This window comes from Chinchilla lanigera, unplaced genomic scaffold, assembly GCF_000276665.1.
Source record: "Chinchilla lanigera isolate Chin_1 unplaced genomic scaffold, ChiLan1.0 scaffold00036, whole genome shotgun sequence".
Classification (NCBI taxonomy): domain Eukaryota; kingdom Metazoa; phylum Chordata; class Mammalia; order Rodentia; family Chinchillidae; genus Chinchilla; species Chinchilla lanigera.
The window spans coordinates 3,256,744-3,274,078 of record NW_004955437.1 but is presented as its reverse complement, the minus strand read 5'-3'; the positions used below and the strand labels follow the sequence as shown (position 1 = coordinate 3,274,078).

Genomic DNA, 17,335 nt, shown 5'->3' with positions numbered 1-17,335 from the left:
AATTTCATCTTACTGAACAGCTAAGATGTGCTAAGCACATTTATGGACATATTTAACTCTGAGAAGTTAACAAACAAATGCAAAAGACGTTCAGTGACTTGCCCACCGACACACACCGACCTCCAAACCCTGCATTACACCACATCTCCAGGTCCTCATGCACAAACAGCCGTGAAAGCCAGGTGGGGTTGCGAATGCCTGTGATCCCAGCACTTGGGAGGCCAAGGCAGGAGAATCACCCAGAGTTTAAGGCCAGGCTGGGCTTCATAGTGAGTTTGAGGCCAGCCTGAACTACACAGTGAGATCCTGTCTCAGAACAAAACAACAACGGGGCTGGGGATTTAGCTCAGCAGCACAGCACCTGCCTGGCAAGCGCAAGGTCGTGAGTTCGATTCCCGGTACCGGAAAAAAAAAAAAAAAAAAAAAGAATGAGCAGAACAAAACAACAACAACAAAAACCCCAACTACATTAGGAGTGGGCATGTGGGTGAGTCATGGAGGAATTTCCCTTCCTCTGTTACATATGTCAGTGTTTAAAATCATTTCAATGACTATGTGGACCGGCAAAGTGAAATAAAGTCATCAATATTAATTTAAAGAAAACATCGACCATTAAAATGAAAAGAACTTAAATCCTCTTCTATGGCGCTTCAGGCTCCAAGGAGTAGAATCCAAGTACAGGGCTAGTAAGATAGGGGTTTGGATGAGCAAGAGGAAAACATTTTGCCTGGGCTAATAAAAACGTTAGCGAACACAGCAGCAAATGTTCTTCAGCACCTACTACTTATGAAATATATGTTTTATCTTGTTTAATCTTCATAACAAAGGGATTATCATTTTCCTTCCCCAGTTTAAAGACGTGAAGCTCAGGGAGATTAGGCAATTTGCCCTAGGTCACACAGCCAGCTGAGGACAGTGCCAGGGTTCCAGGGCATCAGGCTGGCTCGCAGCCGGACCGCCTCACCTCCACGTCCTCGTCCGCCCTCTGCCGGTTCTGCCGCACCTCCTCCAGCTGCTCCTGGGCCTGCTGCAGGGAGCGGCTCTGCAGCGCCATCTCCTGCTGCAGCTCCTGCTTCTCCTGCTGCGCGCGCTCGATGTAGCGCTCCTGCTCTTCCTTCAGCTGCATCAGCTGCTTTAGCTTCTCCTCTTCCTCCTCCAGCAGCCTGCGGGGGCGGGGTGCACCGCGTCACCTCTGCCCGCACCTCGGGTGCTCGGCCAGCCGGAAGGCGGTGCAGGTGGTGTGGATGGGGAAGTCGGAACGGGTCTTACCTGGTCTGTGCAAGGCGCACTGACTCCTCGTCCCGCCGCGCCTTGACCTCCAGTTGCAGGGCCTCCTGCAGCCGCTCCTGCATCTCCTCCAGCTCCTGGATGCGCTGCCGCTGCCGGGCGGCCTCCTCCTTCTTCAGCTCCATTTCAGCTTGCATGGTAGCCCGGGCCTGCAGGGCGGTGGGGGGCACAGCACCAGGTCCTTAGGGGTGCCTGGGGCCCGCGGGCAGACAGGCTACTGGGGGTGAGGTCTAGGGAATTCCTTTATTCAGGCCTCCGGATCTGACTCCTTCCGGAGAGCCCAAATGGGTTGGATAACAAGGGACAGAGGCCTCAAACTGTCCCTACAGCTAGCTTTAGTAATAGTTGGTGGGAGACACCGGCCTAGCATGTCCATGGGCCCTGGGCTCGAGCCCCAACACGGCAAATATAAAACAAAAGATATATGTATGTAACTAAATAGTATCTACCATGTTATGTTACAATTAAACAATATATTAAAGTATAATCGCCTCCTCCCTATCACCCGTCCTAATAATTAGTATTATATCATGATGCTGGTGCTAGGATGGTGACTGTAATTTTCACAACCAGAAGACAGTAAACACTGTACAAGTGCTTCCTCACCTAACTTTCACCTCACCTCTGTGAGCATTTACTGAAAGACGCACAGAGAGGCTCGCGGACTCCAGGCTTCGAAGGGGCGGGTTTGGGTTTGGTTTTTTTTTTTTTTTTTTTTGTACTGGGAATCGAACTTAGGACCTTGCACTTGCCAGGCAGGCGCTTGTGCCACTGCACAAGGGGCAGGTTTGGGACTGACTCCGGACCTGCCGACCTCCCATCCCAGCCCCCAAACTGGTTTCCCTGAAATCTCGGGTGGGAGAGTCCAACCTTGGTCCAAACTATTCCCCAACACAGGATCATTCGGGGTCCCTTGGGTCCCAGCACCGTCCCCGTGCCCCAAAGGTCCCCGAACCAGGCTGCTACATCTGTCATTCGGCTCCAGCCCACCAACCCTCATCTCAAGCCATAGCCCTCGGCCGGATTCCCGACCTCCCCTGCCTTCGTCACACTCCCACCCCTGGTACAGACGCAGTCCCAAGTCCGCCTTCAGTCCCTTAGTACACTCCATCTTAGCACACACCCGTCAGCCCCGGACTCCGCAGCCGGTTCAGTCCACTTCACCAGCCCACGGGCTAGCAAGGCCCCGCCCCCGTAAGCCCCGCCCCTGTTCTGTTAGGCCCCGCCCAATCTCGCTCAGCCCAGGCCCCTCCCCATTCAGGCCCCGCCCCCGGGGCCCAGCGCACCTGCTCCGCCTGGCGCAACTGGCACTCGAGCGCCTCCTGCAGCTCGCGGTGCTGGCTGCGGCGGCGCTCCTCCTCCTCCTGCAGCAGCCGCTCCGCCTGCCGCTGTGCCTCCTGCAGCAGCTCCAGCTCTTGCAGCTTCCGCTCCTTCTCCTCCTGCAGCTGCTGCAGCCGCAGCAGCTCCTCCTCCTTCGCTGCCCGGCGCCGCTCCCGCTGCTCGCGTTGCTCGCGCCGCTTCTGCTTCAAGTCTTTGTGTAGCGACGTCTTGCCCTCGGCCTGCAGCCGGATGGCCATCTGGATGGCTGTGGCGGACGGGTGCGGGGTCAGCTGGATCTGGATCACCGCGGCCGCCCAGGGACCTCCGCGCGGCCTCGGCTCTGGCGATACCGGGGCGCAACAGAGCCGCAGCCCGCAGCTGCCCGCACACTCACCCGCCGTCCACTCCTGGCGCTGGCGCGTGTCCGAGGCGCTCATCTCGTACGTGCGGCTGGCGGTCTTCACACAGAACATGCAGCGCTTCCCGTCGCGGTCTGGCAGCACCTGGGAAGGGCGGGTGGCCCCGTATGCTGGTTCACTGAGCTGAGGGCTACCCCTACTCCTCCTGGCCAACCCGCTTCCCTGGTGACACTGCCCACTCTGCCAGGAGCCTGCATTGTCCCCGCGGCTCCGGCCTTCACAGGGCTGAGTGCAGAGCGCATGCTTGAACACTTGCATTAACAGGAGCCTCACTACCTACAATGCTCATTTCCAATGGCCCTTCCTGGGGAGAAAGTTTATTCCTGGAGTATTTTTGGAGTATCTACTAAATTCCACTTATGGTTCTGGGGGTTGGGGATGCTGAGGTGTGCCTAATGGACCACAACTGTGTTCCTGAAGCTTATATTCTGTGGAAAATAGCAGTTACCACACATTGAGCTGCTGCTGCTTCTTTTTTTTTTTTTTTTTTTTTTTGTACCAGGAATTGAACTCAGGACCTTGCACTTGCCAGGCAGGCGCTGTGCTACTGAGCTATCTCCCCGGCCCCACATTGAGCTTGTTTTGTTCTATGTGTCTGTACTGGTGATTTTTTTGTGGGGGAGGAGGGTGTTCTGAGACAGGGTTTACTGTGTAGTCCTAGATGGCCTCAAACTCGCAGCAGTCCTCCTGCCTCAGCTTCCTGAGTGCTGGGATCACATGCATGAGCCAGCACACTTGGATTCATTTTATTCACAATGCTCACACACCTTTGCCAGGCAGGTACTATTAGGTCCACTTTACAGAGGAGGAAACTGAGACTGTAAGAGCCCCAGGATCTTTTATGACTCACAGTGCCTAATTAATGCAGCTGGGTGCTCTGCCTGGATCTGTGCTCTTTTCATACCAAAACCTGTTTCCTTGTGTGACAAAAATGGACACAGCCTAGGATGGCTGTAATGGTAATTTAAAAAGTAAAAGAGCAAGAGATGTAGAGAAATTGAAATCCTTATACATGAAAATACAAAATACAGAAAAGCTGCTGAAGAAAATTGTGGCCTTTTCCCCAAAAGTTAGAATTATCATTTGATCCAGCAATTCTGCTAGGATGGTGGATGTATTTACCCAACAGCAGTGAAAACATGTCCACAGAAACTTGCCCATAGCAGCACTGTTCACATTGACAAATAAATAGGTGGAAACAAGCCTAATATCCATCAACAAGTGAATAAACAAAATGTGGTATATCCGTACAATGAAATACTACTCAGTCTTAAAAAGGAATGAAGTTCAGATACCTTCTACAGTATAGATAAAGCTTGGAGACACTATGTTTAGTGAAAGAAGCCAGACTCCAAAGGGCAACTACAGTATAATTTCACTAACACAAGGTACCTAGGATAGATAAATTCATTAAGACAGGAAGTAAAATAGAGGTTACGCAGGGCTCAGGAGATGGGGGAATGAAGATTATTACTTAATGGGGAGAGAGTTTCTGTTTGGGTGATGTAAGTTTTAGAAATAGACGGTGGTAAGTGAGGGTTGCACAATACTGTGAAGGTACTGAATGCCACTGAATAAACACTTAAAATGATTAAAATGGAAAATTTCATGTCTGTTTAAAATAGTTATATTATAGCTTCAGGAAAAAAACCCCACCAAACAAAATAAATAAAGGATTCAACATAATTAAGGAAATTAAAGACCTCTACGATGAAGACTCCAGAACAATAAAGAAAAAAAAACTGAAGAAGACACTAGGAGACAGAAAGACGTCCCATGTTCATGGATCAGCAGGATTAGCACTGTTCAAATGGCCATGTTACCCAAAGTGATCTATAGATTCAGGGCAACCCTTCTCAGAATTCTAAGGACATTCTCTACAAAACTAGCATTCCTAAAATTCATATGGAACACAAGAGACGCAGAATGGCCAAAGCAATCCTAATCAAAAAGACCAAAGCTGGAGGCATCACAACATCCAATTTTAAATTATGCTGCAAAATGATAGTAACAACAACAACAAAAAGCAAGCAAGCATAGTACAGGCACAAAGAATGAACACCTATTGGAATAGAACTGAAGATACTAGGGGCTGGGGATTTAGCTCAGCGGCACAGCGCCTGCCTGGCAAGCGCAAGGTTGTGAGTTCGATTCCCGGCACAGGAGAAAAAAACAAAATTCAGATACTTAAAAAAAACCCCACATAACTACAGCCACCTGATTCTTGACAAAGAGGCCAAAAATTATATATATATATAAGAAAGGACAGCTTCTTTAACAAATAGAGCTGGGGGAAGTAGGGCATCCATAAATAGATGGATCTGTCAGCCTGTACAAAACTCAATTCAAAATGGATCAAAGACATAGGTACAAAACCTAAAACTTTGCAACTTCTAGAAGAAAGCATAGGGGAAACACTGGAAGTCATAGGCACAGGGAAAGACTTCCTGACTAGGATGCCAATAGCACAGGAAGTAATAGCAAGAATCAACAAATGGAACGACAGCAAATTAAAATTTCTGAGCTAGGTGTGGTGGCACATGCTTGTAATATCAGAAATCTGGGAGGCTGAAGCAGGAGAATCACAGGTCTGGGCCCACTGTTTCTGCACACCAAAGGAAACAACCAAGGGTGCAGAGATGGTCTACAGAATGGGAGAGAATCTTTGCCACCTACTCTAATGCAGAGGATTAATACCTAGCATACGTAAAGAACTAAAAAAAACGACAAAACAAAAACACCCAATTAACTCAAGTGGGCAAATAAAGTGGGCAAATAAACAGACACTCCTCAAAAGAAGTATAAATGGTCAATAAGTTTATGAAAAAATGTTCAACCTCTGTAGCCATGAGGGAAATGCAAAGCAAAACTACATAGGTAATAAGATAGTCGTGGTGCCTGACACCAGTAATCCCAACTACTTGGGTGCGGCTGAGGCAGGAGGATGACAGATTCAAACCCAGCCTGGGCAAATGAGAAACTTTGTGGAAACCCTGTCTCTAAATAAAAATTAAAAGATAGCTGAGAATCAATCCCCAGTACAGAGTTCAATCCCTAGTACTGGGGGGAAAAAACTTACACTGAGATTTCACCCCCTGAGCTCAAGGCCAGCCTGAACTGCATAGTGAGACCCTGTCTCGAAAAGCCAAAAAAAAGAATAGAAGGGCCCACCAGTCCCTTAGCCACCAATGAGGGCTCAGCTGCCTCCCCCTTGGGCTTCTTACTTCCTTCCCTGCCTTCGGCAGGCCATTTCCACCAAGGAAATGAGGAAAAGGAAATCGTATCGCATGTCTGCTGTCCAGGACCTCCTCTGTTTTGACCCATTCGCTGATGCAAATTAAGGGTGATGACCTGCTTCCTGCCGGCGCTGAGGATTATATTCATATCAGAATCCAACAGAGAAATGTCGGGAAGACCCTTACCACTGTCCAAGGGATTGCTGATGGTTATGATAAAAAGAAACTGGTGAAGGCATTTAAGAGGAACTCTAATCTGGGCAGCTGATTTGAAGGTGACAGTATGCAGTGGAATTACCATGGTGAATTCCTACCATCTTGTCTAGTGACACTCTGTATTACCTCTAACGTTTTATCTAGTAATTATTTTCTTATTCTCCTTAATGGTTTGAACAATCTTCCATTCTTACTTCTGGTAATCTGAGCAACATAGTTGAGGATAGCCATACATAATATAACAACATTTGTAATTATTTTGTTAATTCGTATCATTATTTGTTAATTTGTATTATTTTGTCTTGAAACCCTGTATCACTTTAGTACATGTGCTGCCGAAGCGAGCACAAAACCCTGTATCACTTTAAATGCTCTTGCTTTGGTTTGTTTATGTTTGTGATACTGGTAGGCTGCTACTGTTCTATTTTTTGTGTGTGTCACATTTACTACTCTCTTTAAAAAAAATTAAAAATTAAAAAATTTAAAAACAAAAAAGAGGAAATCCGCCTGCAACAGTCCAGAGCATGGAGAGGTAATCCACGTGGAGGGTGACCAGTGCAAGAACACAGCCCTGTTCCTGGTGCAGATTAGCTAAAGTCAAGTGCTTGTGGCTCATGGATGCTTAAGTGAAGATTTCCTTGCCATGAATAGAATGTCCCTCCTGTCCCTTGTCACTAGTTTAAAAGCCTCGCAGCTTATATATAATATAGCCATTTGGGGGTCTGCTTTCACTCGGACTAGTGTAACTCTTTCATGCATTAAACTGAAAAGAGTCAAAAAAGAATATAAAAAGAAGGTGGCAGGGTGGGGAATGCAGCTCAGGAGGGCAGCACCTGCCTGGCAAGTGTTGAGGTCCTGAGTTCGATTCCAGATACCAAAAAGCAAAAAACAAAAAAAAAAAACCAAACAGGTGGCATATGCCTTTAGTCCCAGCATTCAGGAGGCTGAAAGAGGAGGATCCCCAGAAGTTCAAGGCCAGCTTGGACTACACGGTGAGAACCTGCCTAAAAAAAAAAAAGAGTGACAGAGAGAAGACTGAGGAACATATGGAGAAAGAGAAATTCTTCTGCGGCTGGGGATTTAGCTCAGCAGCACAGCACCTGCCTGGCAAGTGCAAGGTCGTGAGTTCGATTCCTGGTACTGGGAAAAAAAAAAAAAAAAAAGAAAGAAATTCTTCTACACTGCTGATGGGTATGTAAATTAGTACAGTTAGTACAGAAATCATTAGGAAGTTCCTCAAAAAAGTAAAAGTAGAAGCTGGGTGGGGTGGCACACTCCTGTAAACCCTCAGGAGGCTGAGGCAGGAGGACTGTTGCAAGTTCAAAGTCACTCTGGGCTACACAGTGCGTGCAAGGCCAGCCTCAACTACATAGCGAGACCCTGTTTCAAAAAACTAAAAAACAGCCAGGCACAGTGGTGCAAGCCTGTAAGCCCAGCACTCAGGAAGCTGAGACAGGATTGTTGCAAGTTGGAGACCAGACTGGGCTACAAAGTGAGCTTAAGGCCATCCTGAACTGCGTAGTGAGACCCTGTCTCAAAAAGACAAATACGAAAACAAAAAAACTAAAAACAAAACAAACTTAAAAGATAGAACTACCATATGAGCCTGCTATATCACTTCTTGGTATATACCTGAAGTATTTAATGTTAGCATACTATAGGGATAGCTGCATACCCATGTTTATTGTAGCACAATTCACAATAGCCAAAATATGGAACCAGCTAGATACCCATTAACAGATCCATAGATTTTAAGAAATATTGTCTATATATACAATGGAATATTATTCAGCCACAAAGAAGGGCAAAATTATGTTATTTGCAGGCAAATGGCTATAACTAAGGATTATCATGTTAAGGAAAATAAGTGCCACCCAGAAAGATAAGTATCATGTGGTTTCCCTAATATATGGATTCATTTTAAAAAAGGAAATACGGGAGAGAAAGAGAGATGGATACAATCTTATATGCATATACAAAAATACCACATCGAGACCCAATATTTTGGCAAAACTATAATGGACACTAATGAAAAATTTTTTTAAACTATTGTTTTAAGCCTCTAAAATAATAATGTACAGAGTGAGGGTAGGCAACGGAAGGAGAAAAGGGGGACGGGAGTGTAATGGAGGGAGAGAAGCAAGGCCTAGAGCCGTTGAAGAGAATTTAGGTGGAGGAGGACGTCTTTTTTTTTTTTTTTTTTTTTTTTTTTTTTTTTTTTTTTTTGGTCTTTTTGAGATAGGGTCTTGCTATGCAGTTCAGGCTGGTCTTGAGCTCACTCTGTAGCCCAGGCTGGGCTCAAACTCACAACGATCCTCCTGCCTCAGCCTCCCGAGTGCTGGGGTTACAGGCCTGCGCCACCACGCCTGGCGAGAAAGACCTCTTAAAGGGACTTTTTAGAAGGGTTTGCTACGAAGTGAGGGTATCAGCCATCCTTTCTGAAATATTTAGCAGAATCTACATTGGTTACCGCTGGACTTCGGTATTCGATTTGTAGTTTTAGTTCTTCTAGAGCTTGATGCGGATGAGGACAGCCGCGAGGCCTCCAGGTGTACCTGGGTTACCTAATCTCAGCACAAGCGTGGGTTGCAGCAGACGCTGGCTTTCCGCTTCCACGTCCGCCCTCCTCGCGTCCCGCGTCCACTCCGCCCCACCCCGCATCCCCGCGTGGCTCTGCGCCTGCGCCCTCACCTCCACGCAGCACTGGGCGTCCAGGGGGATGGAGCCTCTCTTCTCCTTGCACTCCTCACTCCCGAAGTAGCACAGGCAGCTGGGCTGCAGCTGGAACCAGCGCTCGGCCCAGTTCCTCCTCAGGTGTCCTCGTTTCCACAGGTAGCCCTGCTGGCCACAGCCAGGTCAGCAGCGCCCTAGGCTCCCGCCGCCCTCCTGCGGGCCTCCCCCAGCTCCCAGTGGGCCGACCTGCTTCAGGACGTCCTGGATGAGCTCCTGGTACACCTCGTGGATGGCCATGCTGAGGGTGTCCTGCCCCACGCCCCGCAGGCAGCGGCCCGAGTTGAAGAGCTCCAGGAACTGCCAGACGCTGAGCCCTCCGGCGGCCTGGGCTGCCTGGGCCTCCTGGGCCAGCAGCTCCTCGAGCTCGCCCAAGCCCAGCTCCAAGCTCGTGCTGCCGAGCACCTTCTTCACCAGGTATTCCACCTGGAAGGAAGGAAGGCCCAGTGACCACAGCGGGCAGTGGCGCCAGCACCAACACCAGGGGGCGCTCTGTCCGGCTCCCACAGCCTGGGCAGAGGGGATGAGGGAAGGAGGCCAAGGGGGCTAAGTAGAGACCAGGGTAGGGACTCGGGAGGGAGCCCGGGAGCTCCAACCCCAATTCAAGCAAACTCATCCCCTTCCCAACCAGTCCCATTCCTCTTGCCTTGAATTGGGGCAGGGTCAAGAGGAGGACGCTCAGAGCTACGGCCAGGCAGAGGCAGCAAATCACAATGTCAGAAGAGGGACAAGAACCTGCTCATCCAATACCCTCACTTTGCAGATGACAAAAGCGAGGGCCAAAGGGGGAAGTGACTTGCCTTCAGTCAGGGGCAAGGTAGGGGCAGCCAGAACTCCATTTGAATCTCCTAAATTTCTATCCCAGTCTTTATGCCAAACCCCAGTCCCAAACCCTGGGAATCCTTCCCTTGCAGGAGGGCAGGGGGCCTGAGGGTGGGGGTAAGCAGGGCAGGGACAGGAAACCCATACAGAGGAACAGGAAGTGGTGGTTGGGGTACATCCTGCTGCAGCACGTTCTCACTGCACGCTGATTACAGCAGCAAGAAGCCTCCCAGCCTCTGAGAGGCCACCTGGCCCGGCCTGGCCGGGATCTGACAAGGTATCCGTGCAGAGGGACGTGCGTCCCTCCTGCCAGCAGCTTCTTGGGAGACTCTTTAGGACGCTCACCCTGCCCCCGTCCCCCTATCTCAGCTGGAATTTAGTGGAGGCATCAGCTTAGGGCTCAAGTGGTTTCCCCCAAACAGAAGTGCTGAGGCACGCCAGGCTCCTCCCCTGTGTGCCCTGCTCCGAAGACCTAAATCCCCCCCACCCCCACCCCCCGGTGCCACCGGAGGACTGGAGTCGAAGGCCAGGCGGGGCGTGGAGAGAAGTGGGCAGAGGAGGAAAGGTTCAGATGGGCAGGGAAAGGGCTGCCCTGGCTTCACCCGTGAGCTGAGGAGGTAGGGGCGGGATTCTTGGCATCCCCTTTCTGGGGACCTGTACTTCATCTGCCCTGGTTCTTCAGGAGGGAAAGACAGAAGGAAAATTTGGAGCCAGGGACAGGCTTGGGGGCCCACCTTGAGTAACTGGGGAGTTACTTCCTGTCTCAGGAAGGTCTCCCTTCGCCTTAAAAGCACCTTCCTTGACTACCACAGCGCCTGAAGCCCTACCATTTGACCAGCTTTTCTCATTTTAAACTGCTCGGCATTGTAGCAGGCATTTACACTCCTGCTTAGTAGTCTGCATGGCATTTTCCTCCTGTGAGCTCCCGCAGAACCTGGCAGAGGGGTCGGTTGGGCTTTTCTGGACCGAGGCCGAGTTGCTGTGGTAGGAGCAGCCCCAGGTGTACGGAGACAGCTGGCGGGCACAGGTACCAGCGTGGGGAGCCAGCGCAGAAAGGGGATGTGGCCTTCATGGTTTTGCTGGGGCCTGGACCCAAGCGACTCAGTCCCTGGTCTGTCACCACCCTCACCTCATCGGGAACCATGATCAGCGGGTATTTGTCCTCCGAGAGGAAGTTGAACAGGCACCAGAGGCGGAAGGCATCCTGATTGGAGAGCATGCTGTTCCCGTTGCTAGCTGCCCGGTAGTTCTTCTTGGCCGTCAGCGTCCAGCACAGCTCGTCGAAATTCTCTTTGACGAAGGCCCCCTCCTCCACCTGCCGTCAGGCCTACATGTCAGCCCTGCTCTAGAACCAAACGCCGCTCCAGCGTGGCGGCCTGGGTTCATCCACGCCCCTGCTCTCCACCCTGTCAAACCCAGGCCTAAATGTGAGGAGTCCCTGAGCTGATTACCAGGCAACCAGCTGGTTCCAAGTCCCAACACCCCAACACCCCCACACCTACCCCCCCAGAGAAAGAAGGGGGGCCCTCGGGGGGAGTGGACAGCCGAGGAGGATCTGGGAAGACAGTGACTGGTGAGAGAAGCAGGGTGGACATTATGGCCGGAAGCTGGAGGAGGCCTCAGCAGGATGGGGTAGACCGTTACAGAAAGGCGAGACCCAAGCTAGAGGTGAGGGACATTGAGGGTGAGCTCAGGCCCCAGAAGTGGACAGATGGCTGGGACGTGATGGATGGAGGTGGGAGAGGAAGCTGGATAGCATAAGCGGAAGTGAGAGTTTACTGGGTGGAGGGACGGGTTGGAGTAGCAGGACTGGTGCCCCCGCCGTAAACCAGGCCCACCTTGTCCAGGATGTACTTGTTGAGGTAGGGCATGTAGCCCTGGCTGGACACCGGGCCGTCGTCGTCATCTCGGAAGTGCTCTTCCAGAGCCACGGGGTCGTGGGGGATGTGCAGGACCGTGTACAGGTTGTGGGATAGCACCTGAGACAGAGGGACAGTTTGCCTGCCTGTACTGCAACCAAAACGGGACCAAAGTTCAGCGCCCACCTCGCTGTTCCTTCCCACCCCTATCCTGGCTGAGTGGCCTGGACACGCTGTTTAATTCAATAACAGTGAAAATGTACGTCCTGACGATGTGCCAAGCCCTGAATTATGCACATATATCATTTGCTCAACCTCCCCAGCAACTATTCATAACCCCACTTTACAGACGCAAAAATCTGAGCTATTTCTCAGCTGCCAGAGCAAGCAGAGCTGAGGTTCAAACATTGGCAATAGTACTTTTTTTGTTTGTTGTTTTTTGTTTTGTTTTGTTTTTCCGGTACCAGGAATCGAACTCACGACGTTGCGCTTGCCAGGCAGGTGCTGTGCCGCTGAGCTAAATCCCCAGTGCCTGTTTTTGGTTTCTTGAGACAGGGTCTCATTATGTAGTTCAGGTTGGCTGTGAACTCACTATGTAGCTCAGGCTGGCCTCAAATTTGCAGCAATCCTCCTGCCTCAGCTTCCTGAGGGCTGGGATTACAGGCCTGTGGAACACACCCAACTTGGCAACTATACTCTTAACTTCTTTATTAGATGTCAGTGAACTCTTTCTACAGACAAGGACACTGTGGCTCACGGGATCTGGTAACTTGCCCAAGGACCACAGTGAGGAGAGCTGGGCATTCTGATCCAGTGCTGTCAGACTCAAAGCCCAAGTGCTTCCTGCAGTGCTGGGCTATCTGGCAGCAGCCCTGAACTTTTCATTTCCAACAGACCCGGTGTTTAGGGGCTGCAGTGTGTCCAGCACCTGGGTGTATCTGATCTGGGAAGGGCCCCTAGGAAGAGCAAAGGGAGTTAGGCACAGTGGCCCATGCCTATAATGATAATGCTTTGGGAAGCTGAGGCAGGAGGATACAAGTTCGAACCCAGCCTGGGCAACTTAGTGATAACCTGTCTCAAAATATATAAAATAATAATAATAATAATAATAATAATAAAGGGCTAGGGATATAGCTTAGTGGGAAGACCCTGGGTTTAATCCCCAGTGCCACCAAAAAAAGAAAGAAAGAAAAAGAGGAGTTGGAGAGGTCTCAAAGGACAATCCAGGAGACAGAGAAAGCAAGGCTTAGAAGGAACAGTAGTCATGATGGTATGCAAGGGAAACATGGTTTAATTGAATATATTCCTGCTATTAGAAGAAAGGGGCTGCAGTTTGAAGGAGACCTGATAAAAAATAAAATGGCCTTGGGGAGATTTATAGCATTTATCACAGACAGTGTGGATGATGAAAAACACAACTTACTGTGTGCCAGCCACTGTTTGAGGTGTCCCTCCTCCCCATTTTTAAAAATCTATGGGGTGTTAGAGGTGAGCTGAGGACTTCGCACGTGCCAGGCAAGCACTGTGCTACCGAGCTCTGGCCCCAGCCCTGGGGTGCTCTGTGTACCCCTGCCTAGTCTGTACCACCACTTCCATACGCAGACATTCCCGGTTCCTGGGTGAGATTGTGGGTGTGGAAAGTGTAGGAGTGACTGGCAGAGCTGGGGTTGGGACCAGGCTCCCAAAGCTGCCTCCCTGTGAGGGTGCTGACCCTGCGCCTGTCTCCCTGCTGAGCGGTGAGCTTTGGAAATGGGGTGTTTGTTCATCTCTACGTCCCACAGCACCTCTGTCTTCTGCAAACCAAATGCAGTCATATTAGCCATCAATCGATCCGTCCTATCTTAAGAGCTTCTGCCATATTAACGGTTCATGGTGGAGTTGGTCACTCAGAAGCAGGACTGCCACTCAGATATGGTGCATGAAGGTGCCAGGCCTTCTTTTTATGCTTTTTTGAGAGAGGAGGGCGAGAGAAAGCAGAGACTTTTCATGAGCATGAGGTTCTCCTCGGCAACGTGGGGAGCAGGCCCTGTGTTTCTTTCTTGCCTTGGTTCCCACTGGGCAGCCGCCTTGGAATTTTGGCCGTGTGAGCCAATACGTACCCTCTCCCTCGAGTTGCTGGAGTTTTGATTTCTATCAGTTATATCCCGAGAAGTCCTGACTGATGCATTTATGGTCCTGGAATACTAAGGTCCCCACTCTAAGGGTTGTGACTGTTCGTGGCCTCCCATTAAAAGTCTGGGGGGACTGATTTAAGAACATAATAGCACCAAATATCCACGGATCACTTCTTCTAAAGGGACAGAAGTTATTCTACTGTTGTCTCCTGGGCTTTTTCCAAACTACCCCATGTCCTTTTTTCCTTCTCTTTCTTCTTCTTTGGCTGTACTGGGATTGTACTTCACTCTGAGCTACATCCTTAGCCCTTTTTAAAATTTTCTTTGAGACAGGGTCCTACTAAGTCACTAAATTGCCCAGGCTGGGTTCAAATTTGGTGATCCACCTGTCTCAGCCTCCCAGAGTGCTGGGATCACAGGTGGGCACCACCTTACCTAGCTCCTCATCGCCTCCACTCTTACCTCCTTCCTTCATTCCATCCATCCATCCATCTGTTCATTCGTTCATTTGTTTGAGACAGGGCCTTGCTATGTGGTCCAAGCTGGCCCTGACCTCACTATGAAGTCCAGGCTGACCTTGAATTTGGGATCCTCTTGCCTCAGCTGAGATTACAGGTATGCAACACCATGCCCTGTTCAAGCCTCTTCTTAGAGCACCTCTTTGAGGAAGCTCCCCGCATAGGCCCAGTTAGATGGCTACACTTCATTAAAGGGTGGGGCCGTGGAAGGCCGGGGAGTTCACTTGCTGTTTGTGGGGTCCTAGATAAAGATTTTCACCTCTCTGAGCCTTGGTTTTGTTGTCGGTGAAACAGGTGCTACTACCCACCTTGGAAAGGGGCTATGAGGATGTGGTGAGATAGTAATACATACACGGAGTGCCAGACTGAGGTCTGCATAGAGCAGAGTAAGTTCCCTTCCTGTCTAGAAAGTGCTGCTTTTTGCCTAACACATCAGCACAGGCGTGGTGGTGCACGCCTGTAATTCTAGCTACTCAGAAGGCTGAGGCAGGAGTATGGAACATTTGAACCAATTTGGAGATTTAGACTGTTTTTTAAAAGGGTGGGGCAGTGCATAGACCCTGTGTTTAATCTCTAGTATTAAAAAAAGAGAGAAATTGACACAGATGCAAAAGTCAGATAATATCAGGTACTGAGGAAACTGTGGAGAATGGGGATTCTAATTACTGCTAGCAAGGGATGAATCGATTGTCTTTCTGGAGTGCAAAAATCTATCAAACTTAAAATTGGATGTGACCTTTACCCTGGATTCTAATCATCCACTCTATAGATGCTCAGGCTAGCCTTGAATTTACAATCCGCCTGCCTCAGCCTTCTGTGGAGCTGGGCTTACAGGATGTGTCACTATACCAGGCCAGAAATGCCATACAGGGCAACTTAACGTGTGTATTTGCACACAGAAGCAAATCTAGAACACTCAGCAAACTGTGATTAGCTCTCGTGCCCTGCCCCCACTCCAGGGAGAGGGATGGAGGAGGGCAGGAATTTTCATCTTTAACACTGTATGCCTCTGTGCTCTGATGTTTTTTCTGTACCAAGAACATATATTACCTTTATGACAAAATCTTTAAAACAACAGAGATAAAAAACACAAGGTGCCATTAACCGTGGGTATTCATTCGCCCTGTTATTAAGCTGCTCTGGAAAAGCATTCTTGTGCCATCTCCTGTTGCTCTGAGTGGCGCTGGGCGTTGCACATTTCCCAAGGACGGCAAGGACTCGATCCCCACCCTGAGCCCAGAGGTCAGTGTGGCATCCTCACACATCCAGGGTCTCTGAGTCTAACCGAATGTTTCCCATCGTCTCCAGATTAAAAGCCAGAATCCTCCCAGAGGTTCCCGGCCCTGCATCAGGGGCTGCGGGGCTGTCTGCTTGCTCTTGCTCACCCCCGTCCACCGCTCTGGCCTCCCTCCTTTCTCGCTGGCCCCATGTTCTTGCCTCAGGCCTTAGCCCTTGATTTCTCTGCAGCCCGGCACGTTGCTCTTCCAGGTCACCGCATGGCTCACGCTCTGTCCCCTTTCCCATTTTACTTAGAGGCCCCCTCCGCACAGAGGGCTCCCCTGGTCATCTTACTGAAATCGATGGCCCATTCGACTTTTGGGGGATGTTTTAGATCTAAACCTTAACATCCTGTAATCTCCACACTTGCTCTCCCCACTTCTGCTCTATTTCCTCACGCCATGCATAAGCTTCTGCTGAGACAGACTTTTTTTTTTTTTTTTTTTTTTCCTGTACCGGGAACCGAACTCACGACCCTGAGCTTGCCAGGCAGGCACTGTGCCGCTGAGCTACATCCCCAGCCCCGAGACAGACTTCTTATGTACTTATTTTATCATCTAGAGTGTAGGCAACATGAGGATGGAGATTTCTCACTCACTGCCGCCCCACTGCTCAACAAATACCTGCTGAATGAAGTCAAAGCCTTCACGGGAAGAAACAGAAAAAAATACAAAAGCCAGACAATGGTGGAATAAATCTCTCTGAGCAAATTATCTTCCCTGGGCCTCAGTCTCCCGGGTGGACACAGAGGTAATTGCTCACCCCAGGACAGAACCTGCCACACAGCAGCACACAGTTCCTTGAGCTGCTCCCTCCCTTCCTGTCCTTCCTTCGCCCACCAGTGCTCCAGGACTGGCTTAGCTGGCTTCCTTCACCTGCACCGTTGGACTCTGTTGAGCCGAGGGCAGAGGCTCTGACCCCTGTGGGCTGTTGGTGTCAGGAGGCAGGAGTTAAAGGCTCCAGACACACAGGGCTGCTCCCCGGAGAGCACAGATCACAGCCTGCCCTGGGAGGCTTCCTGGGCCGGGTAGATGGAGTGGGGTGGGGTGGGGCAGTGGGCAGGGAGAGGGGTCAGGCTGGAAAGGATTCAACTAGCAGCTTCCTGGCAGATCTCTATCAGTGCTTCATCAGTGCCCGGCCCAGGAGGCAGGGATCTCATTATCCTCATTTTCTAGGTGAGGATGTCCAGGCCTGGGGTGGGATGGAAAGTCTCACCCAGGGTCTGGCTCTAGAGCTCCTGGCTGAGCACCGGGATCACCTGGGGAGCTGGTGACACTGAAACGTGCTGCCTGCTTGCCCTGACCTACTGACTCAGAGTTTCCAGGGGTGGGCCCAGGTGTCTGTATGCTTCACAAGCTGCTATCCAGACTCCCTCACAGAGGAGGCCACACCCCTCATGGGGCAGCCCCTGGCTGCTGGGTGGGCAGCCATTGACCTTTGAGAGGCTTCATTTATTCATTGTTTCCTCTGGAGGGGTGGGGGTGGGGAGTGGTTCCTCTCTAGGGACTTGGAGTCCTCTAAAAACTCAGGTGCGGG

General features: G+C 50.3%; 1 protein-coding gene across 2 annotated transcripts in view; it reads right to left on the bottom strand.

Moving 5' to 3' along the window:
- Def6 (DEF6 guanine nucleotide exchange factor) overlaps positions 1-17,335 on the bottom strand; it is a 23,485-nt gene that overhangs the window by 1,434 nt on the left and 4,716 nt on the right. Inside the window, exons 2-9 of one of the 2 annotated variants that reach the window (XM_005389551.2) lie at positions 11,869-12,009; positions 11,160-11,345; positions 9,398-9,634; positions 9,170-9,316; positions 3,002-3,110; positions 2,574-2,872; positions 1,270-1,436; positions 965-1,163 (exon numbers count right to left, since the gene is read on the bottom strand). In XM_005389551.2, coding sequence (XP_005389608.1) covers positions 965-1,163; positions 1,270-1,436; positions 2,574-2,872; positions 3,002-3,110; positions 9,170-9,316; positions 9,398-9,634; positions 11,160-11,345; positions 11,869-12,009 — 1,485 coding nt within the window. Of the gene's footprint in view, positions 1-964; positions 1,164-1,269; positions 1,437-2,573; positions 2,873-3,001; positions 3,111-9,169; positions 9,317-9,397; positions 9,635-11,159; positions 11,346-11,868; positions 12,041-17,335 lie in introns of both variants that reach the window. The other variant, XM_013516997.1, reaches the window with a different exon arrangement.